The sequence below is a fragment of the Stegodyphus dumicola genome, chromosome 11 (genome assembly GCF_044657685.1).
Source record: "Stegodyphus dumicola isolate Sdum_Otavi_A_Nest chromosome 11, ASM4465768v1".
Lineage (NCBI taxonomy): Eukaryota > Metazoa > Arthropoda > Arachnida > Araneae > Eresidae > Stegodyphus > Stegodyphus dumicola.
Window position 1 is genome coordinate 162,073,158 of NC_140778.1, and position 25,599 is coordinate 162,098,756.

Here is a 25,599-nt window from a genome sequence, read left to right on the forward strand (position 1 = left end):
GAGATCTCATGATGAGTCAGTGGTATTTCGCATATATATATATATATATATAGGTAGATAGATAGATAGATAGATATACTTGAGTGTTTCCTAAGTTCATCATGTCAGTATTCAGTTTTAGTAAGATGGCTAACAAAAGAGATTTATTTTGTCTTTTTATTTATTAACTTTTTATGTGTTAACTTTATTTATTAAATATTCCGTTCTTCTCCTTTGCGCTACATAAAATTTATTTCAATAGCAAAATTACAAAATATTTAAAAACAGCTTATCTTTAGAAGTTGTCATACCTATTTTTATATTCGTTATGCTATTTCTTTAAAAACTAGCCGCTCACTCGTCTAGCCGCCTAGAGTAGTTATTATAAAAGAGAAAGCTTATATAATGATTTTAATGAGTCCACTTAGTATCATTTTATAAAAATACTGAATAATTCTAATTAGACATCTTATGATTTTAAATACATATTTTCATATTTAAAGAATTTACATGTCTTCATATTTAAAGAATTAAATCAATCACATTAGAAAGCAGAAATAAAATATTCCTAAGAACGGTGTTTATTTCTTTTAAATCTCTTAGTTTAACACTTAGCTTATAAATGAAAGTGTCTTTAATAGGTATTCATCAGCTAGTGAATTTCACACTGATCATTATAATAGGAGATTGTTATAAGAAGCAGTCGTTATAGAAAAGATTGTAATATAAATGATATTTTCAAGTTTTCTTTATATATTTATAACCAGTTCCAATGACTAAGCATTCACCATTATAATGCTTCGACTTGTAAATATAAATGACTCAACAGGAAGACTGTTCTGAAGGAAGCAAGATTAGAGTTGTTAGTAAAAAACACCTGATTCGAAAGCGGAAACGAAATAGTAAATGCAAAAGCAGTTTGAGTGTTATCGTTTAGATATAACAAGGGAGAAAGATATTGCGTAAAACGTAATAAATAAATTAAAACAAGGAGTAAATGGTTGAAAAAAATGAGAATAACCTTTCAGAAAGGGAGATATTTCAGCGTTAATTGTTTGATGTTTTTATAAAAATTTCGTATGAGCTTTCTCCGTTAGAAATGCGTAATGATTTAAAAAACTAGCTGCCGAATTGGTTAAGTAAGCAATTAAGAAATGCAAAAAGGTACGATACTTGATTATGGAGCTCTACTTTTCAGAATTCTTTCCAAACTCTCGGTTCTCCGAAACAAACAGATAAGGTAACAGATAAATCAGTTCAAACAATTACTCGTAATATCATGCTACAAGTATATTCAAACTTGTGGCGTAATATCATGCTACAAGTATATCTATAGTTGTGGCATGGTATTTCCGGCAATTTAATAATTTTGCAAGTCACCTTATTAAGAAAACTGAACATTGATATGAAAAGCTGAGAAAAGACTGAAAGGGGAAAAAAATTAGAAAAATACATATCAACACTTAACTCTGCATCTGGAATTCTAAACATATGCTGCTGTCCTGCTCTTAAAACTTTTGTAATTTTGCTGTTGAACTGTACATGGCTTAACTGCGAAGATAATGATAATTAATACACAGATTATGATGTTTAATAATAAAACTACTCGTAATAAGACCAAAAAGAAATGAGTTAGCAGGAGTGAGTACAACAGCACTGGTAGATTACAAAATGTGCGATAGCGTTAAAAAAAACCTTAACAAATCCTTTTGAGAGATTGTTAAAATCTGAACTCTTTCAAATTTATTTATTTATTAATGGCAGCCCTAATAATTACACTCCATATTTTTTCAATAATTGACTTTTGTTTTTAGAGTGTATCATTCGACGTTTATTTGACATTATTTGAAATTTAGAGGCTTTGTATAGAAGTATAAGAAACAACATCATCCTAGAATAAGGTAATTTGTATGCAAATGGAGCTAAAGCATCTTTCGATCACTCGTGGCAGTGTCAAAATGTGAGCAAATCCGTTCGAGTGCCGCAGTTTCGTTCAACAAATAACACATTTCCATCGTGCCCGAGCAATTACATCTGCCAGATTCCCCTCCCCCGACTCCGCTGTTCTTTCCAAGGTGAGTTCAACATTTTCAGACAATTCTATAGTTATGTTGAACGACGCGAAGGACAATCTACGGCAGCTATCAAAAGAGTGAATGTTTGTGTTTTCGTTTTGAATGAATGTTGCTTCGAAGTTGACTGAATAATAATTTGTTACATTGCAAACAGAATTGCTTTACAGTCACTTTTTGAGAACCTTTTCAACGAGAAATTACATTTTCAATTACAAATACGTATTGGTTGACTAGTAGGAAACCAGAAAGACTAAACAGGAACGAAAAGAATTTGATTTGAAAAACATATACAAGAAAGTCTGGAAATTCTGATAATCATTTTTAACGTGTGCTTTGTAATGCAGTTCGGCTCAGATGACGCAAGCATTACATATTCCCCTTGGAAATTAGAATGCTTGTGTTAAGGAAAAGAATGTTTTCATGGTGGACTTTCTAGGGAAAACTGACTATCATTCACGTACTTACGGGCAAAATTCCGAAAACGTCCAAGCAAACAAAGCCCATTCAAAGAGAGTATTAGAACACTGGTAGAACTATTTACTGTATTCGAAATTCCTGTCCACAAATCTTTACAGAAAACTCGGATAAGCCTGCTGAATACTGGCAGTTCGACCCGTGGTCAAATACCATTGAACGGGTGGGGCTGCAAAGGTGTTTTAATGCTTTCCTCATATGTAACATGAATAGAAGCCATCCAAGGTTATCTATCTAAAAAAGCATTCATAAAGTATCTCCTCCTTACGCCACTGTTGCCGTCGTGTGTTTTGTCGTTATCAAGCAAATATGAAAATATTAACAACGGGAAGCAATTACAAATGATGGGTTAATATAACTTCAACAGCGAAAGCAGATTGCTGTTATGTAAATAAAAATTCATTCATTAATTAAAAGCTAATTAAGCAATTATTAATGTAAGTAAAGTTTGTAAAATATGATAACTTCAGCAATACAGATACATTGGAACAAGCGTTTTCGACAGATACAACTCCACCGGAATCAGCACTTAAAATACGTGTTTAGTTCTAGCGTAATATTTTTCTTTAATGAACAAAACTATTAATTTTTCTCTGAATTACCGTAAGAGCTTTACTAGCTAACTTTAAATAGTAGCATTTTTTAATATTTCATTATAATATTTATATTTGATAGTTAATATTGAAAATTTTTTACAACATGGAAGATGGTCAAAATTGTTTAATGTTATTTCTCTTTCAAACCATGCAGGTATTCGGTGATTTAAGATAGACCGTCTGCCGTTGACTTAAAACAAACGTTCAGAATTCTTTCGCTTTCGCTCTTAGCGAAACATGTGATATTGTCTCTGCAATATTTTGTTCGTTTCGTTTTATTTTATTTATTACTCACCGTTGCTATGTTACCCTCCAGATCAGATAAGAAGATAAAAGGAGACTTTAAGTACAGTACTTTTAAATCAGAATGGGGTGTGAATTATTTTATTATAGAACTGAAGGAAATAACATCTGTGCGAAAAGTATACAATATATGTCGCCGTTACCAAGCTAAGCATGCGATACAGTATTCAGAACTTATAAAAAATGAACAGTCGCTAACAGAAAGAAACGGAAAGCTTAAAACAAAATGCTTCACTACGATGCAATTTATTCGTAATAATAAAAAACAATAACGAATCAGAAATTGAAGTCATATTACGAATAACGCATTTATTAGTCACGAAAGGGAAGGAAATTACTCACGGTGAATTAATTAATTAATCGTGCTGCAATTAATTATATAGTGTAGTAATTAAACTACGAGACAAACGAATAACTGTGGCAGCTGAAGAAACGAGTCCAGAGAAAACGGATTTGATTTCGATCTGTCAATGTTTCGGCGAGAACAACTGTTAGAAGAGCTAAGGACATTGCTGATGTTTATTCGAGGTTTCAATTCTGAATTTGAGGTGACTGAATAATTTTCTTCTATGAATAGTCTGGATAAAACAACCAGAAGTGAAGATATCTTCAAGGAAGTCGAGAAAACGTTAACACAGTATTATTTGCAATGTAATGAATTAAAATGTATTCTAAGTGATGGTGGTAAAAATGTATGGATCGGCGAAAGGATTTTTTGATCAAAATTTTAAGATTTATGAAGAGGGTAAATGGTCGAAACCTCTGGTAATTCATCATATTATTTACCATTATCTTATACACGGGAAATTCCTCATTGAACGCGTTGTTGAACCGATTGTGCCAGCGGCCCTGTTCGCTGTCGCGGATTTAACCATCGTCAACTGAGTGATTCTTTATAGAGCTCGAAGCAGGATATCATGAGGTGTCTTACTATAGAGCACTTCGGTGTTTCAGCAATGAAAACGTTTCATCGAGGTTTTTTTTTTGCTCAGTAATAGAAATTTTTCGAACTTATTCTGTAAGTCAGAAAAATTCTTTGCAACCATTATTATCGAACAAGAAATGGCTGCGGAAATTCGAATTTGCTCAAGATATCGAGGATATCATGACAAATTTAACTTGAAATTACAGGCAAAACGGGTATTATAGAAGACTAGCGAGCAAGCTCGCCAGATGAGTGGGCTGTGCACAAAGCAAAATTTATAAGTTCTATGTGCACCTGAAAAGAAAATGTATAAAAGCATTTCAATACGAATGAAATCAGTTCAGTCTTTCCAAGCAACAACCAATTCGTAAAAAATTTTTTTGTTGCCAAACCAGGAAACAAAACCTTTTGACACTTTAGGTTAATATGACGTCATGATTTCAAGTTAATGTAACATAACATCTTTTTCTCAATATGAATAAACAAATTAACGTGGCAATAACTTATTGTGTCAATTATCCTAACTTGAAATAAAAAAAATTGCCAACAGTAGTTATTTATTTAAATTGCTGACATTACGAAAAATCTTCGACGTACAGTGACGTCACAGGCAATCGCATGCTTTCTTCAACGTCAGAATATGACCTTACATATTAATAATACGTTTAGTGTTTGGCAATGCTACTTTTATTTCATATTTTATAAAACTTACAAAATTTTCATTGCCAAACTCTGCGATTTGAAAGCGAGCAGTGGCAATATGTTTCGAAATAAAGCAGATTTTTATCTCCAGCTCGCAAGACTGTTTTCAGTCGGAAAAATAAGTACGAAAATTAGCGTTTTCAGAGTTTTTAATTAATACCTCGGCTGAATAAAGTCGTACGAAGATGAGAATGGTCGAAATGGCTTCTCACGAGCTTTTAGAATCCGGGTGGGGGGTCCTTTCTCGAAACTCAACTCCCCACCGTTCGGGAGGGCGTCATGGCAAACCGCACATTGCGTTGATCAACGTTAAAAGAATTTCGCTTACTGCGCATGCTCAGAAGAGAATATGGCGCAGTTACGACATCGAGCAAATTTTAAAGATAAATATAGTATATAGTTGACATTGTGTTATCTTGGGCGTAAACAGTTCGCGGTTTTAAAACTTGTCAGGTTGTAAGTTGCTTCATTAACTTGGAGTGTAAATATCGAATGTAAACTACGCAAATTTTCGTTTATGAAGGATTACAAAACAGGAAACATTACAAGATATATCAGCTGATTATACTTCTGACGAATGAAAGCAACTGAGTATTTACCATATGTTCCATTTATATATACTTTAACAAATTAAGGATTAAATCTAGTTTAAATTACTGAATTAAAGTGAAAGAAAGTATTATAAATAGCTGATATTAAATCTAACGTTTATAAGCAATATAAACCAAAATGAAATGAAACAGAAGCAAATGCAATAAGCACAAACAAATTTTCGTAGCATTGCATTTGTAAACAGTCGATAAGACATACATGATGAACAGGCGTGTGTAGCGTTGCTTATGCTTAGTCGCCAGTATTTTCTCCCAAGCCAACGGTACACCACTGAGCATGCGCAATAAGCGAAATTCGTTAACATTGATTAACTCAATGTGCGGTTTGCCATTAAGCTAACGGAGGAGATGATGTCACAAACAAACAAACAGACGCACACAGATTTTAAAAGTGTAGATTAATCGAATTCAGAAATCTATTAGAAATTTGATGTAAAATTACTTCCAAGTAGTTTCTCATCGAATGCTTGCTGTCAATCATTAATAGCTTTCTTTATTTGTTTGTTTGTTCTTATTGCAACGCAGGCAATGGTCATTCTAGACTAAGGTTCAAATTTAATATCGGTCAAAATTGTTATTCGTTTAGTTGTTGCAATTAAATCTTTGCATGGAGTGGGATAATTGACAAATATTAATCGCGTTCTTTTCTTTTTCGTTAGATGAAGGCTTTAATGATAGCTAGCATCGCCCACGACACTGGACATCCAGGTGTGAATGAACAATACTTGAAGAAAGTCAACTGCACACTAGGCAGAATGTACCACACTCCGATCGTAGAAAATCACCATATAGAGATTTGTTTCCTCATATTGCAGGTATTTCTTCATAGTTAAATAGTCTGTAAACAATCGACGCACTTTATTATGGCAAAACTCTATCCGAATTGAATGATTTTCTCAAGTTAACTAACGTTAAACTTAATAATTTTTCTACTCTTACTTTTAATTGTTTTGTTGATTTAAATAACGTAAGAAGATAATATACGAAAGAAAAGTTTCAGGAAGAAATTTGTACGCCGTCCTTTAATTTCGTGCTAGCGCTGCAGTTCACTTCGAACAAACTCTTAAGTGATTTTGATTTACCAGTTATACTCGGTAATAAATTAACATTTACTTATGTACCTTAAAAATTAATTCATTTATACATTTTTAGTTTAGAGAGCATATTTCATAGATTTTTAGCTATAGATCCCTTTGTTAGCATTTTTTAGTTACGAATGTACATAATTTATGAAAAAATGTAAAATTCTAAACTTTGTTTCCTTCTGGTGATCAGTTCTCCTAAATCTCTTTAAAATCTGTATTATTGCACGAAAGCTTTTTCTTAATTTTTAATTACAGTTAATAATTAAACAATTAGTTAACAAGAAACTGTAACGAAAAAATCAGGTACATTTAAAATTGAGAAAACTTCAGTTTTAAACCAACATTAGTTTCATAAAGAAACTACGTGCATTTCGAGAAAGGCAAGTATCGGTCCCTCTTCATCAAGAACCAGAAACAGAACAGGAACTCTATGCCTGCTGTCCTGGAAATGCGTTAAGATTTCTGAATGTAGCTGAATATAAGCAGTTTAATCTGTGTTCATATTCTGGTTGTTGCATAGGGATTTTTGTAGCGTTTCGTAGTTTCTCAAATCCTCTACAATGTCATCTCTCTTCTTAGCGTGCTTTGTCGTAATCTAAATAATCTTGAATTCTGATAAACCAGTGTCATTTTGAGGTCGATTTCCCTAATTTTAATTTCGAGGGGGTGCTTTTCTTTCTATTAATTAATTAAATTTAATGCATGTTGAATATATCTGAAAACTGTAAAGGAAATTGTAAAATGTGCCGCAACTTTTATCGAAATTCTACTCCCTTGCTTCAAAACGATATATTGTATTTTGAACCTAACTAAAGCTAGGGTAGTTTGATATCTTAAATTTTCTTCATGACGACAAAATTTGTTAGAAGCCATTGTCTGAAGTCCATTTAAGTAAAGTTATCAGATTTTTATCGTCTTTATCTACTCCTGTCTATTCTTTTGTTAAAATAGTAACCAAATTTTACAAAACTGCAAATCAGGTTTCTTGTTCTACTTATGTTTTTTCAGCTTCCTGAAAGAAGATACCAAAAAAGACTAGATAACGTGTGACAGAGTATATTATATTATCGTATTTTAGATAAGGATTCACCAAAATAACACAGAACTTTGAGACCGGATTGTCTCGAATAAGTTATGTATGTCAGAACAATGTTCTGGAAATGATTGACTAAAAAATGTGAAAGACTATTTATTGATGATTCAAAAGATAAGCTTGGACACGTTACTTAGAAAGTAGTTTTATCGCGTCTTTGTTTTTAATATTTTTCTCTGCTTTCCTGATTTACATTGAATAGATTAGATTATTTATTAAGGTCTCATGCTTAGCAAATAATTTACTGTCCCAAAGGAAGCGAATGCTATATATATATGGTTCCAAATTGGTTTGAACAGAGTTTTTCTGACTTCATTGTAATATAATGCTAGCACTAATAGGTTTCGTGAGGATGTCATTCCATGGTGGCAAGGTCCTGCCACAAACTGAATGGTTAAAACCACTGAATACTGGTAAAAAAGCCACGTTTGAACTCAAGTGAAAAGGCTGCCTGTATTGTTTGTTTTTGTTTATGCGTAAGGTGAATACCAGTCAGTTTCTCTTAGAAAGTCCTCCACGAAGGCATCCTTCCCGTTAGTAAGTAGCCTGTGTGCGCAACGCCATATTGAAACAAGTTAATCAAGATAGAAAATAAATTTATTACAGTTTCTGCTGCGTAATAAATTGTCCTTTATTCCTATGCAGAAAGATGTTTGAATAAATACCAGGTCTGTGTAGGGCGTCCGATAAGTCTTAAGTCCCAATCACATTATGTTTCGGCTACGCGGGACATGACGTCGAAAGGGACAATTCTTAGAACCAATTCCAGGGAACCCACGTAGCTAGATTACCATTTTCACTTACTACAAAGACTTAAACGCCAAACACTAATCGATTATCGCTCAGATTGGGATCACGTGAGGCTTCAGAAGCAGAACTTTCGTCTGATTGGTTGTCTCTACCTAGGACTGAGGTCCAGCCGAGACATTTTCGCTAAGGTTTGAAAAAATCCTGCGTAGCCGCAACATTGTTTCCCTAGCTAGGCGGGACTTCGCTTCAGGCGGGGCTCTTTTTTCTAGGAATCCTCCCGTTTAAACTAGTGCTACCAGAATCTCGTTTCTCAGAAAAGCTCCGTCTAACAGGGAATGTAGCCATGTTTGATAACCTCTTTAGCATCTTAGACTCAGTTTTCATGTTACTAGATAGATCGTTGACAGAGTTTTCAGCAAGCAGCATGAAATACAGATTTTGTAATTGATATTTTGCATGTGATGTCAAATAAATCTCTTGATTCGTGATTAAGGATCCGCAATTCTTGGAAGAACGGGGCCTTTATTGTTTATTGATAAACTTGTCTTAGAACATTAAATAACTTACCCAGCTAATTCAATACTATTAAATATTAGTAAAATTAACGAATGGTATTAAATGTTATATATATAATATTGTTACGGATTTTTTTTTCTGACACCAATTGTTACGTTATTTTCTTCCTTCACGTTCGTTCGGGGTTCGTAGATTTGGAGTGAATGACGACGAAACTTGATGAAGTATCGAAACACACTTTATTTAGCCAATATTAACCAGGACAGCTCCAAAGTGACGTTTTACAGTCGTCGAAGATCTACAATATACACTCGCTGGAACAATCAGCGACACAGCCTTCAGGCTATCACGGTGGAGACAGCTTCACTGCAAAGCACCAGAATACAGTTCCCGACTCTGCTTGGTCGTTCTCAGAACTCCACGTACTCTCGAGACTCTCCACGGTACAACACGCAGTGCACTCGACGACACATAGAGCACAGCTCCCGACTCTTCGGTTCAGTCGTTCCCGGAGCTCAACACGCTCTCTCGACGATGCACTAACCGCGATACACTACGAGACTTTTTCGGTGAACTCCACGACCCACTCGGCAGTCAATGCCCGGCTGTCAAATTAATCGATTCGAGAAACTAATTATCTCGCACTCTCGAGGCGCACCAACTCGCCCTCTCAACGAGGCACCCACACTCGTTGAGAGACACACACTAACTGACTGCGGACCAGCAGGGTTTATATAGCTTTCGGCTTGTGTTCGAGAACGTCCTGGGCTAAACCGGTAAGAATTCGTTCCAAAAGGTTCCCCATGCGTCCATGGCACATTCTCAATTTTGTCGCTAATTATCGCCAAATGTGGCAACCCTCCTTTTTTGCAATTTTATGGCAACTTTAAAACTGCTTTGCGTGGAAGCCGTCTTACCGCGCCTGTACATTTCGTAACACTGCCCCCTCCCAAGGACTAGTTTGTTTGTTTAATTTATTGAGGAAAAGCATGGAAGGGGTATATATAGGCTAAGATGAAGAATACTTTCGTGGAGAACGCTTTAATGGAAAAATTTGTGTGAAAGACAGCGCCAGTATTGAAGTTACATATGCGAAAACCTTGAAAAAGTTCAAGTAGCCAGCTCTTTTGCAAGATTAGAACGCGATTCAAACTACCAGTTTTCAATGGCGTTATCCGTTCAATTATTAGTGTATGGTCAGTGTGGATTCTAGATGGAAAACTAGAATCCTAGAAAGGTGTTTAACATAATTCAGGCCCTACTTGCAAAGCAATGAATCTTTAACTTGGCTTCTTGCTGAATTATCAGATAATAGTCATTTCAATTTCATACATACTGCAGTACACTGATGTAACATATATTGTCTTATTGTAAGAAAATATATCAGTATGTATAAAAAAAACTTTAATGATGTATACAGGCCATTATTCACACAAAAGTAAGGGGAAAATATCATCAAAGAATCAGCTGGAGAATTCTTAAATTTTTTCCTTATTTAAAAATAATTGAGTTGAAAGTTATAAAACTGCTTTAAACTGATACTCCAAATCAGTTAGTTATTATTTTAATGGAATACTAAACACTAACGCCAAGCACATAAACCGTCTTCTGCACCTCGTAAGAAGCAGATGTTCACGGCCAAATGGGCAGGTGCTTTTAAGTGCTGTTAAAAATATCTATCTAAGCGATAAGGGCATTCGCTTATTTCTTGGTGAGACGACACACATTTTACAATACAAATAGAAATAAGGAAACAGCGACTGCTATTTTATGGCAATAAATGAAATCAGCAAATAGAATATGCATACTGCTACGTTTTCGTATGATTCACGTTTGATCTCCTGAGTGAATAATCAGGATTAATTTGACGAAAACCTGGAAAATTCGGAGAGAATATAATCACTTTGGAAGACAGGATCAGTATTGATGAAGGATTGGATTGGAATGGATTATTTGATTATGGCAAAGCATATGTGTATGAGAGAAGCGATGTCTTCATGGAGGACTTTTTAAGGAAACTCTATTTCTGAAAATAACACCAGAATTTTTTTCGCAACAAAAGAAAAATAAATTTAACAGCTTTTATTTGAAAATAATTGCTATGCACTGAAGCAAAACCTCAAATTCACAAGAAGGAAATAGTCAAAGCTAGACGACAAACATGTACTAAAAGCTGAGTACAGATTGAGATTCATAACTCAAATAACCGTGAACGAGGCTATTTAAGTGACATTTCACAAAGTTGCCGGTTTGGGATACTTAAGCAACTTGCTCTTCATGTCAGCTTGCAACAATATGACAACAAACTTAATTATTGCCATGTCTCTGTGATGACAATTTGAGGGTTTTTTTTTTTTTTTTTTTTTTTTTGAGTAATCCAATAGGGACACATATGATTATTTTTCTGAAGATGGGTTTTAATTAAATAAACGTATTTACAAAAAAAAAAAAAAAAAGTGAATAATGTATAAATATTTTTCTTAGAGTTTCTTTTCTGAATAGCAGGAATGATATTTAAGGTTAAACCATGTATATAAAATCACAGTACAGAAAACTTACTACACCAGTTCTTTACTTACCTGCAGGTTTTGGAAGTGAAAGATTTTAGTTCATAAGAAAAAAAATATTCCTTACAGAGTGCCGCTGTAATCATTATCAAATTTACGAAGTATCAATATAGTGATTATTTATTCAGTATTCTACTAGCTGTAAATTTTACAGGAGTTTTTGCTGTCATTTTTCAAACTAAGAAATAAAAAAATGACAAAAGTTCTTTGTTTTTAAGTGTTCTGTCAAGCTTTATGCCTTTTTATTCATGACATGGGCTCTTTTAAAAAATTATAATTAGTATACAAAATTACATAGGAAGATATATATCAGTTCCTGAATTTTTTACAGTAATGAAAAGATATTTTTTTATATATCTTTTGAATTTAAATTATTATAAATTTTATTGCTATTTTAATATACTAGAATGGAAACTAAAAACTAAAAGAATTATAATAAAGGTTTAAATGTATGGCAATTAAAAATATAGATCCAGATCTATCCTAATGCCTCAAATTTGCAGAAAGATGATTGGATCAACGTTATATAATGATTTCATTGACAATTTTTCAAGTTCTCAAAGCGATTATAGTATAATGACATTTGCCAATCATCATTTTTTTAAAAAAAAATGTTTTCTAAAAAAAATGCCACAATTCTGTCTGAAATACCGCAATCGATTTTACACAGATTCGTCATTCATATCGTCATAGATGTTCATCATGTTGCATCAATCATTTTATGTAACATCACCATCTCTCGGCAGAAAGTTAAACAAATTAAGATATTGAAATCACAGCGGACGCATGTCTAACATATACTTGAATTAAAAAAAAAGAAAAAAAAAAAAAAAAAAAGAAAAAAATTACGGTGATATTATTTGCGTAGACTTAATTGTATTCTACAGTATATATTTTTTAAGCTTTAAAATAATTTTGCATTTTAATAATAAATAATTATATTTTTTATGTATATTTTAGGACATCAATTGCAATGTCTTCTGTGATCTGGATGGCGATGATTACAAAAAGGTACATAACATAATTTCCATTCTAATGTTTTTTGAAAAGAGGAATATACCTTATTAGTTTCGTCGTCTAAACTTCAGTTTGACACTTCAAGCGCTCAACAGCTGCCTAAAATCTAATTAAAAAACTATCTAATTAAAAAAAAATTCTTATTTTTATATTGAGAAACATGAAGTGTTGAACAGCAATGTGTAATTTCTTCATCTTTATGAACCGAACTTAGTATGTTAAAATTTAATCAGAAAGGGAGGAGGTACTTTTCTTCTGTTTTTTTAAAAAAAGTAACATTTACTATTGTCATCTAATGAGTTTAAAATCTTTACTCTTTCAGATAAATTAAAGAAATTATACGAATTGTAGGTGACAAAAATCTATACGTTGGCAACATATTTTATTGTTGTCATTACTGTTTATTATTATTATTATTATTATTATTAACGCAGACGACAGTGCACAAGTAGAACAGGAAAGAGAAGTTCTATATTTTAGATACAGTTTACCTGGTAACAGAATCGTCCTTGGTTGTGCTCTTTGTTACACAGCAATGATAAAGCAGGATGATAATTCTAATTTTTCATTAAAAGAGTAAGGAGACACAATTAATTATGACTGAGTGGACGTATTTTAAAACTGATGATTGAATTTTTGCTCAATCTTATATATTTAGAATGGAAATATTGTTCATATTTATGGACAGAAATCATTTTTAACTATTAATTTCTATGTTTCAGAAGTGCACTAAATCTGCAATTTAGATTTCCGCTTAATAAGAGATGGTTCATTATCTCATTAATTCATTATGGCACAGCATGTTTCACAGAGGATTGCTAAAAACTGGTTCGTGTTCATGCTGTATATTATGTTAACTGCAGTAAAATTATTTAATTTCTTCATTGTTAATTATTGTGGGATATACCAGAAGATCGTATGAAGACTGAATCAGCTACATTTTCGGATTTATTTATTTATTCTGCTATGGCAGAATATTTTTCAAAAGGTCAATTCCTTAATACCTCTTTCACAAATTTCGAATTGCATATTTGGATTTTTTATTCACGCATTAATATTTGTAATTAATTTTATCTTTGTAATATCTTTCTAATCTTGTTTACTGTGGAAAAAATTGAAAATATTTTTTCCCTTTCTTATTCAAAATAATGATTTTTTTGCACTCTATTTAATGGCAGCAACTCATTAATCCTTAAATGCACGAATTTTTATTTTTATTTTTTAAATCAAAAATACATTAGAATTGATATCAAATAAAATAGGAAAAATGCTAAAAAAATCTAAACTAAGCTTTTATTCTAGTTTTTGAAAAAATATTATTTACAAAAGAAATATGATGGGCAAATGTGTAATAACAATTTTATGTAATAATATATACCTTATAAACTTGTTCAACCAATTTCAATTCTTTGAATGCATCAAAATAACAACAAACACAAAATCAAAAATTCGTAAACACAAATGATGTCCACACCCTACACGTCAGCTCACAATAAAATGATCGTTACACCGTTAGTGCAGCTACCAACATTGAAACTTTCAAAACCATAAAATACGCAAACAGCATGTATCCAATTGGTTACAATATGCAGTAAGCTAAAATTTGTGTTTCGATTTGATTTACATGACTAAATATCAGTTAGTCATATAGTTGCCAAATGGCAACTACGTGCATTTAAGGGTTAATAAAATGCTTTCAGTCTCGTAAGAGATATGAGTGTTACCAGCCCACCAGCAGCCGAGCAGTAAAGTCGCTGAACACTTGCAGTTCGCACCGGGGTTCCAATTCCGACGAACGGGCTGGCTGCATAGGCGTTTCAAAAGGAATTCCTAACACTTTTCTTGCGTCAACTCCTTTTAAAAGAACGGTTTTCTTCATCAATTCCCTTTTACGTTTCTTTATAATATACAACATGCAACATAATTATAAAACAAATAAAATGCACATAAATAACTTAGGCTAAGCATATGAAAAGAATGGTTTATTAGATTTATGTTTTATTATTCTTTTTGTATTATTATATTTAGAAATATAAATAAGCTTCCAAAAAAAAAATCACAAATTCTAATTGCACAAAAGTCAGATTTTAATTCATTGGATGATTGCGCTTGACATAATGATGAAATTTTATTTAAATATTTGTCATATAACTTAACTTAATTCTTATATCACCTCGTTCAAAAATATTCAACGTGTTTCTTGTTTTCTGCAGTCAATTATTGACTTGATTAAAGCTACTGCCACTTGGTAAGAAGTGAGAAAAGTCAATAATGTTTTTTCGGTAAAACTTTTAGTTCGAGATATTATTTATTATTTAGGATAACTTTTAAATTCCAAAACTTAGAGTAACTAGGTATTTTGAATAAGATTTGGCCTTGAGCATTCTCCTTTAATACAATCAACTGTGCTTGTACCATAATATCAAGATCAGATATCTCGCAATTCAGTTGCTCTGGATTTTGTTGTGATTCATTAATTTTGTTTTCTTAGTATTTTTTAGTAGTGTCTCCTTTTATTCCCGCTTTAATTTTTTTTATATTGCCCTTGTTGCACAAAAAGTTACTATATTCGAAAAATACTATTGATTTTCCCTTATATTTCTTTTATATGATTTCTTCTGTACTATATGATATAACTTTATATCAGTAAACAATAAATTGACAGTTTTATTAATAATTGTTTTTCTAATCAATGCGAGCTTCATTATGCCGCTTCAGATGAGATGGAATATTTGGCTGTTGACTCCAAATCAAGATTTATAGCAGTGTTTCTCAACCTTTTTGGCTGTATGGTCTATGATACCGCTTTTACCACTGCCAGACAATCATCTCCTCCCTCCTTTCCACAAGTCGAAAAATAAATACGCATGAACTTAAATTTAGATCGTTTTTGAATGTGTTTCATACATTAAACAAGAAAAAGGTATAGAAAGTATTGATAAATACCAAAACTTGAATAAAAGACGTTTTTATATTCATCAGCACAAAGGTAAATAAAAGACTAAGCGCATTCATCTTCTGAAACTATGAAATTATCCCTAAGAGAGAAATTCTCTCCTCTTTCCCCCCCCCGGTGGAGAGCCCCTGCTTTATTACATGGAGGTAGGAAAGGGAGGAAGGGCCATTCCGCACTAGAAGTGAAGCACTGCTTTGAAGCTTGGGTCACCAGACGGGGTGTTCTTTGTTTACATTCAGAAGCTCGCTTGACAAGATTCTGATAGTATTTCGACACACGACAGTTTCATAGAAATCGAAAAAGGGATACTCTCGCATGAAAGAAACATTCATAGTGTGATGGATAATAGCAATTTGTATAGTTTACTGATATTTACGCAAAAATCACATCTTGGTTATTTTTCGATAACTAACAACAGTGATTTTGATTATGAATTTGTTTTATAAAATTATAAGCTGTTGCACTACAAAAATATAGATTTTAAGAAAATTGCTAAAAGAGATCTGCCAAAATTTATTTTCTAGAAGATTTGAAAAGTTTGAAACTTGATGGCTAAATGTAAATATAAAATTATGTATGTTAAAATATTTGTAATTAAGCACATAGGTCAGATTAAGTTTTTATTAAATAGAGTAACGCATGCAAGGGCTATCTGCCTAAAGAGAGAGATGCCATCGTGGAGGAATTTTGAAGAAAAACTGACCTTTGAGTGGGTATTAAAAATAATACTTATAATTTTCACTCCAATTATATTCATATATATTTTTTATGTAAAACTTTCGGGTGTATGCTAAATTAGTGTAAATTACTTTACACGAAAAATATAGTGAATGCACAGAAATTAAAGATTTGCACATGCCGGAAATGATAAATAGGAAATATGTATGGGTATTTATGCATGTGCTTGCAAAAAGCATGTATCTGCCTTTGACAAAATACTTAAATATTCATTAAATTATTTATAAATGTATTTGAAATGAAGAATTTATTCACTTATAAACAACTGTGAAAGTACTGTGAAGAAATCTAATGATTAAATGTATCTAATTTATAATGATTATAAATGTTATCTAAATATATAATAACCTTAATATTGAATTGTAAACATAAATGGAAATCCTGTTGACAAATACGTTATAAAACTATTTAAGCAAGAATTGTTCGTATTGGAAAGTAATCTGTTAAAAGGTATTGTAAAGCAAATGCTATGAGATGCGCACTTAAGAACGTAATAAAGAGTTTTGGAATATGTATTGTTGAAATGAAAGGTTAAAAAAAAAAAAAATCTGATAAGTATAATTAAAAGAATTATTCCCTTTACATTTTATAATAACTCAGTTACAAGTTTTAAATAATACTTAAAAAAAAAAAAAAAAAAAAAAAACACCTTATTTTAGTCCCTTTCAGAAATGTTCAGAGAAAGTCAAATACTATTTAATACCTATTTAATTGTTAGGAATTAGCGAAATACTTATTTAAAGTATTTCGCTAATTCCTAATAATTCTCTAATTTAAAATGAACCGAATAGAGCATTAATTATAAATTGACTTACATTTTTCGATTTAAAAGATGCCTCAGAAGCCAAAAAATCATGTCATATTTAAGAAAGTATTTTAGGAAGAAGCTCTATAAATAGAAAAGAAATAATACATAATTTTAATATTAATAATACAATAAACTTTGATCTTAATTTTTGTACCTTAACCGAATAAAATGGAATTACCTTAATTTCTTTTTCTAATGTAATTAACGAAAACTTGTGAAAATATTTCATTCAAATTAAACCATTCTGAATTTTACGGAATTACGGAAGCGGAAGGTAAACGGCTCAGTAGCGAAAGAATAGCCGACACGAATATCAAATATGATATCACTTCACACTTTATCTTTGAAAGAAGATTACAGGTTAGTGTATTAGTATATAACAAAGCCACAAGGACAATATATCTAAGATGAAGGATGCCTTCGAGGAAGATTTTCTAAAAGAAAGTGGCTCGTATTCACATTATGCATAGGAAAAACCATAAAAATCAACCTTGCAGCCAACGCATTCGGCTGGCATTGAACCCTAACTAGGTCGAAATACCTTAGTCTTAACCACTCGAGCTGGGGAGGAAGATGACATAATCATTTGGGAAAGAAAGATTTGTTACACTTACCACCAACTGATCTTAAAATTATTGGCCATGTGCTCCCGGAGTGGTCAAATAACAAGGTTCGTTCTGAATAGATGAAATAGATTGTGTAAAAATCCCTATGATACGGACTACTGGGAAAATTTACAACCTCCAATAATCGCAGAGGCAACGTTTTGACTGGAGTTTCTCAGAAGAAAAGTTTATAAGAATTATTATTTTTAACTTGAATAACTTGTATATCAAATTCATAAATTTTTTCCTTGTAATTTTTTTAAAATTCTTTTTGCCAGTACTCAGCATTCAAGTACTTCAATGATGCTTCATTCCTAGTTACTTTGCCCATTTTTGGTCAATTTACCATAAAGTGCAATTCATAATATTGGAAGCCTGTTACGGGATTTTCCCCCTTTCATACTTCTAAGTTTTTCAATACAATGGAGTCAATAAGGCAAACATTATGTCATGTAAATGATATTTTATTAGAAGTATTTCGTGTAATAACATTATAGTTCAAAATTTTCTTTTCGAAGTTATTTAAACAAAAAAGTTTTTTTTTTCATGGTTTTATACGTTTTTATTCTCATTGTTTAAGAGTAGTATGTGTTATATAAAATATAAACTTATGCATTTTATATGAAATTTTGTTTTCTATGAAAGAAACTGAAAAAAATATGTAATAATAACCATGACCGACAAGCCAACGACAGTGCTAGACAGAGGCCAAGTGTTTGATTTTAAAGAAAGTCATAATATAAGGAGGACTATTTTATGCCTATGAATTTTATAATATTAAAACGTAAAATTTAAAAGAAAATACACAAACTATTTATCTACGAATGGATTTGATGGCCCTTTAGAAAGCGAAGACTCAGGGCACGGGCTTTGATTGCCTATGTGGAGGTCAGGTCCTATTCCCTTACTATAACTCCAGTACATTTCAGGAACATCCCCATTACACATAATTAGTGAAATACATAATTAGTAATTCACACATAATTAGGGAATTAGTAAACTTAAAATATAGTTTTATGCATTTAATCATGATAGACTAAAAATACCTAAATCTGTATACTGCTTTTTAAGGTACTGGCTGAACTCAAACATGCTATATTATCGACAAATTTAAACAGATATAAAAACCAGTGTGAGAATCTTCGCCATTTCATCGGATCGGATCTTGACATGCAACGAGAAGATGTGAGGTAAGAAATATTAAGCAGCTTGAGCTGTTATAAATGATCGTGAATTTATATTCTTTTGCACTTTACAGCACTGACTGAATTTAACGAAGTAAGTTTTCGTGCTTTATCTTTAAGTAAACTACGAATTTATTAAAAAGCGTGATTATATTAACATAGCATTGAAATATATATTTAAAATTATTAAAACAAATTATTCTTGGTTTTAACTATAGTACGAAACTACGGTTTTAACTATAGTATAGTAAAAGTTTCCGAACTATAACCTAAAACTCTCATACATTTATTTCTTCAATAATACACTTGAGTTGGTTAGTTATTTTGCTTGAGGCCCGGTATCGCAGTGGCTAACACGTCGCGCGGCAGCACTACAGGTTCGGGGCTCGACCCCCGGGCTGGGCAAGATCGACTCCCCACGAGTGGGTCGATGAGTACTAAATGCGCTTAGGACTAAACACTGGAGGTCCTGCGAAAAGCTGACCAGGGTATGTGCTCATACACCTCAGGGCCTACGGTCTAGAAAGCAGATAAGCAGATATCAGGGCACTGCAGGCCAAGGCTCTCTGAGGGCTGTTTGTGCCGCCGAGTTTAGTCGAGTTTTTAGTTTTTTACCTATCTTGCTTAATACAATAACTATCAAACTGCAACAAAAGTTAAGGAGAAATATCTTTTTTGCAGATTATACTGTAAAAGAATATGTCTGGAGTGCTGACTATGATATCACACAGGATTCTTTGCGATACATTTTCGCAAATTTTCAGATTCGAATACGTTTCCGGCAAAGAAAAATCTCTCTTTGTGAATCACGAAGCATTGACTATTTCTTCTTCCCATTTCTTACTCATTGTGTTTGGTGTTCCGTCATGCACGTAAGAAAGCTTTCAGACGGCAGATTAGCTATCACAATTGCCATTGCCATTTGCATCATTCCACGTTTGTGGAACAGGCCCTAATCCGTAGTCATGGAAGGTAAAACTGAGCATGCGTGTTTATGGAACTTTTATTCGACGAAATCGTGACGGGATATCAGTTCGTGTTTGCTTCCCGCTGTGATTAATCTGTTCTTATACCAGGTTAGTCTAAAATTAAACAATTAGAATATTTGGAACAAAATTCCTTATATCAGAGTTTCTGTTGAGTAAAAAGGTGTGCAGAGAAGTTCGTTCGTTACTTAGCTATTACGTAAGTTGTGACGGAATGTTTTAGTATGACTATGATGTTAATTAGCTGCCTGCAAATAGCATTGGCATTTTTGACATGAGGTAACCAATTAAGTTTATTGTCAAATATTATTCAAAAAGACTGTAGCGTTGAAACGACTTTTAGTTTATACTTTTTATCTTTATGCCTATGTTATGTTTTAGGGGACAATAGCGACAACTGTAAAAACTTTTGTTTTGGATAGTGAGGTCCTTAGTTTATGTCTGTTAATCCAAGCAAGTGTTTGCTGATTGAGCCAAGCTAATCTCAGCTTTTCCTTCAATTTCTTAGTGGTATCTTCTATTAATCAGGCTCATTATACTGTCAGCAAACGCTTGGATTCTTTCCTCTCTGGCATCAGGCAGCAATGGCAGCATAAAGTCTGCTATAAGGTTTCACAAGATCCTGCTGACAACTTTTAGCCATAGTTCCAAGGACTATTCCACACATTATCGTACACTGGACTTGTCTGTTACACAGATAGTTATCTGTGATTCTATAGCTAAGTCTTGGTCACGATGCAAGAGTAGACACACGTGGGATCTGGCCACCACATTGAGCTAAGGACTTCTGTACCTGTGTAGAAATAATAGCAATTTAAAGACCTTTATTTTTATTCTATTATTTTATTTTATTTTTACTCTACTTGTTTCTTTGATCTCTATTTTATGAATAGAGATCAAAGAAACAAGAATCTTTTATTCGAATACCGAGCTGTAACTGAATGGGTGAGATCATAGGAAAGTGGTAACTCATCTCTCACTGAATTTACGGTGGACAAAAGATTTGGTTAGGAGAAACGCACTTTTAAAGAGTCATCGTAAAAACATATCTTCTAAGGCAAATATTCTTTCAGTACTTTCTATAATTCTTTTCCATTATCTGAAATCGTAAATACATATCTTTCTAAGGCAAATTTTCTTCCAGTCCTTTCCATAATTCTTTTCCATTAGGTTAAAGCGTAAAGACATATCCTCTAAGGCAAATACTGTTCCAGTACTTTCCATAATTTTCTTCTATTATCTCAAAGCGTAATAACTATATATATTTAAGTTATCGTGGACAGTGGCGTAGCTAGGGTGGGGCAAGGGGGGACATCTGTCCCCGGGTGCAGCATTCAGGGGGCGCCAAATTGATGTTATTAAATTTTAGAATGAAATGTTTTCCGTTCTTGGAACAGAGAAAGGGGCGCAGCGTCTTCAGTTGTACCCGGGCGCTGAAAACCCTAGCTACGCCTCTGATCGTGGAGCTTTGCAAATGAGGTACTTTGAGGTGTTCATAGACTTCAGACGCAGCTGTCTGATATAGCTGGTCTCGTGCTAATTAATTTGCATTGAAATTCTTCAGTATTAATTATAGTATACATTCCATTCAGTCTACTCTATATTTTGTGATATTATTGAGAATTTTACAACAGAAATAGTACATATAGAATAAACAGTACATGATTGCTACAGAATGAGAATTGTGTGATACATAATTATATAATTCCTACTGCATCTAGTATTTAGAATCGTTGAATGGGAAGTATTGATTTAAATTAATGCAGAAAAAGTAACAGTTTTGGTTTATCATTAAAATCGTTAGATATTTTTAAGAGTTGACATTCGTGAAACTACTTCTACTAATTCGTGAAACTGGATTCCTTAAAATCATCATATTTTTTTTTAATAATAGCTGTATTAGGCTAACAGTGTAAGCGGCCAGCCCTAATTTAAAAAAATGTTCAAAGAAAATTTTAGAATAACTGCTAATGCAATTAAACATTTGTCGGTTAACATCAAAGGAAACATCAATCCATAAAATTGTTAATTCTGTTTTATTACGATAAGTTTAATTTCTGCCAAGTGCAATTTTATAGGGATGCTGTAAAATCAGTGTTGATGATGACTTGCGATTTATGCGCCAACTGGAAGCCATGGCCAGTGCACAAGAACGCTGTTTGGAGTTTGTACAAGGAGTTCTTTAAGCAGGTAAAGAAAATAGTACCAGTCTGACAGTCATTATAAGATTAAATCTTAATATAGTTAATTATTATTAACAAGACACAGTTCATTAAAATGATTCTACATTTAATAATAATTTCAAATAGATTTTAAGTTCTACATTAGCGTGCAGAAATTAACGATCGGGTTTTAATTTTCAGTTTTAATCGAGAACAGCATAAGAAAATCAAAAAAATTAAATAGCCCTGCCTCGCATAGTGAGGGAACATCCAGCAAAATGAATATGCTCACAAATTGAAAAATGTGCCTCATTAAGGACCATACCCACTTTTCGTCTGTTTTGCCTTGCATTTACACCTCATGTAAATGCAAATTCAAAAAATTGTTTATGCATAGACAAAGATAATGAGCAAGTAATTATATTCTATATTATTGTATTACTACTGAAAAACTACAAACTCATTTAAACGCTAAAATTTATGTAAGTCGGATATGGGAGTAAGCCCAGGTCACAAACCAGCACATTCGACGTACCAGTACTTATTCTTTAACGAGATGCCTCTTCGTCATACCCGAATTTGTGGTCAGTTGCACCTTGGTATGGACAAACACGGGTCAAGATTGCTTTACTGCAGTAGACATTGATTAAATTACCAGTCGTTATTAGACGCATCCGTTCAATACAATAAAATTCAAGAATTCATAGAGATTTCAAGAGAGTTTTGAACATCTATTTTTATTGTTTATCCACTATCTTCGTTAAGATAAGTTAGATTTAGTTAAACTTCCCTCACTAATCAACTCCACTTCTCATCTATTCAATTCACTTTTTCACTTGAGACATCCTACTCCCTTCCGTTCCTTAACATCTTCTTAATCACCTGTAGTGTATCTAAAATCATTCCAACTGAGTACCATTAGCTTGCCTTCCATCACACTTCAAATCCTGTCATTTTACTAGATCGATAAATTCTTCATTTTGTTCTTTCGTATTCCGTTCACTCAAAGTTTACCGTCCTAGCAATAGTTGCAAATGATAGTGATTTCACAACTTGGAATCATTGAAAAAGAGGTTAAACAATTTTGATTTAAATACAATAAAAAAAATTCTTCCAAGCGATTAAGGAAATTTATAATATTTCAACGAATATACCTATTTTGACCGCTCTCGAATACATTTAAACGATTTTTTGGGTGATAGCTGTACATACGGCAGAATAAAGGGCTCTTTTTTTTTCCAAAATCGATTATAAAATGGATTTAAAATGAATTCAGAAGGGATTTTTTTCGTTCTACTTAAAGATAAACATCAGTTTAAAAGAATTATGCAACGACTTTCTTCCTACGGTCTAGATCAGCGGTTCTCAACCTTTTGACCAACGCGTACCATCTAAACAAAAAATTGAAAACCTTTCGTACCACCACTACAAAGTACTACTACCACCATCACTCTTGAACAAAGTTTAGATCGCATAAATTTACGAGTGTTAGAGAAAATCTCAATCAGGAGGTTGGGATTTTCATTTTTGAATTTAATAGTTAAAAATATTTTGCTTCGTTGCGTACCACCAGTGGTACGCGTACCATCGGTCGAGAACCCCTGGCCTAGACCTATTTCAAGTATAAGTTTTCATATTGCATAAATTTAATGAACTTTTGCATCCTGCATCCTGTGAATATATACAAAATGACTTCACTTGTAAACTTTATAAACTGTAATAACCTTATATAACTGTGATAACCCCGTGGACGCATCTTTAGTATTATTATCACGGTTCATTATAACATTGTGTTCCTAGTACTTATCATATTTATCTCATTTAAGTTTATCTGTATCTAATTCTGCTTATCCGTTACTTTTGTTACACCAAAACAGATGATGTATTGCGATTTATGTAGTCTAATCTCATTATATCCTAAATCGTAATTATTAATAAATACTGGATGCGAGGCGTACGGTGGGATCACACAATGTACGATAATAGATCCAACCTAGATCCTTTGGAAAGCTTCAGTTGCTCATTTTTTTAACTTTTTTTGTAAATTCCTATAAAGCTTGTAATTGTGTTTCCTTCTTCCTTTTTTTAAATATTTAGCAAGGGGATGGCATTACCAGTTGATCCATGGTACATCGCTGGTGTTCCCCATACTTTTACCTCTACCTATATACATATCTCGCATAACTCAAAAACGATTAGACGTAGAGCGTTGAAATTTCGTATATGGGACTGCTATAACATGCACCTCCCTTTTTTTGTTGCAGTTGGCTGCGCCAGTCATATATATCCAGCTTAGTGAACTCTGTTTTTCTACTTTCACGTTTTGGTAAATTATGCACTTTTGCTTTAAAAATGATTAAATTATGTTGTTCTCATGTTCCGGTTAAAATTTTCAATCCTTTAGTTAATCTGCATGGAATAATTGTAGAATTGTTAACTATTTAAAAGTGTAAATGGCGTTAAGTCTAACGTAGCAGCTGCATATGTACACTTGAACTCTTAGTAGTACAAAGAATTAAATCAGTTGGTCCACCAACTTCAGTGTTTTGTAGCACAGTGGGACAGAAAGTTAATTTTAAACTTTTGTGCATCGAAAATGTTGTCTTTCTGTTTGTTGACCGCAATGCTTGTTTTTTCGCAGAAGCTCTAAATTTAATTGCAAAAATTGTTTTTTTAAACTCTTTTTAACTGTATTTAGTGTCTTAGGGTTTTTTTTTTTTTTTTTTAGTGTTTTGCAATTTTAGATATTTTGAGTTTTTATGTATTTTTGCCTTGAAGAAAAAAAGTGAGAAATGAATTGATTGAATGAGAACTATATCTCTGATGAAATTCAATGGATGTCCACATCAGTGTTTTTTCTATCGAATTAGTAACTCCACATATTTTACATTAATTTAAGTTATCTGTTATTTTTCCGCCTACTTGTGGCGTTCCGACAGATACTTTAACTTCTATTCATGAGATGGCGCCACGTGTCAAAATCCAGTTCTTAATCGGAGCAGTAAAGCGACTGGGACTTCTCGTCAGAACGCGACGAAAGCATGAACCGTGTTCCAAGCTTGCTTTCTGCAATGTAATTTTTAATTGTAATTTTAGTACTTAATATATTCTTTTGTTACAGCAGATTGTCTACTCTTATTTTCTTTGATTATATCATGCATTCAGTACACGACCACCAAAAGTGGTGACCTTTTGCCTGAGCACGCTGCTGACAGTGGATTTTCAACGACCGTAAGCCACGTGCATCCGAGGCATTCTGAACAACTGACTAAAAATAACAACGAATATGGACATTAAAAGCATGCTACAACGTACCCCTTCAATTATTTCTAGAAGTATTGATATGTATTTCTTGTGTTTTTTTCCAAGTCGTGCATATCATCGCAAGGAGCTTCAGCAAATCATCAATGTGATCAGTTCCGTTCCGCTGACTTCGCCAGTCGTGCAATAAATTCTTCGATCATTCA

The 25,599-nt window shown here is 32.8% G+C and overlaps 1 protein-coding gene and 1 long non-coding RNA gene across 2 annotated transcripts in view; one reads left to right on the top strand and one right to left on the bottom strand.

Moving 5' to 3' along the window:
- The window catches only part of LOC118200260 (cAMP and cAMP-inhibited cGMP 3',5'-cyclic phosphodiesterase 10A-like), a 234,828-nt gene that overhangs the window by 112,197 nt on the left and 97,032 nt on the right, over positions 1 to 25,599 (top strand). Inside the window, exons 7-10 of the mRNA XM_085826198.1 lie at positions 6,325 to 6,480; positions 12,637 to 12,687; positions 18,872 to 18,990; positions 22,049 to 22,160. Coding sequence (XP_085682324.1) covers positions 6,325 to 6,480; positions 12,637 to 12,687; positions 18,872 to 18,990; positions 22,049 to 22,160 — 438 coding nt within the window. The remainder of the gene's footprint in view (positions 1 to 6,324; positions 6,481 to 12,636; positions 12,688 to 18,871; positions 18,991 to 22,048; positions 22,161 to 25,599) is intronic.
- The window catches only part of LOC146994475 (uncharacterized), a 44,436-nt gene that overhangs the window by 7,394 nt on the left and 11,443 nt on the right, over positions 1 to 25,599 (bottom strand). The window lies entirely within an intron of this gene.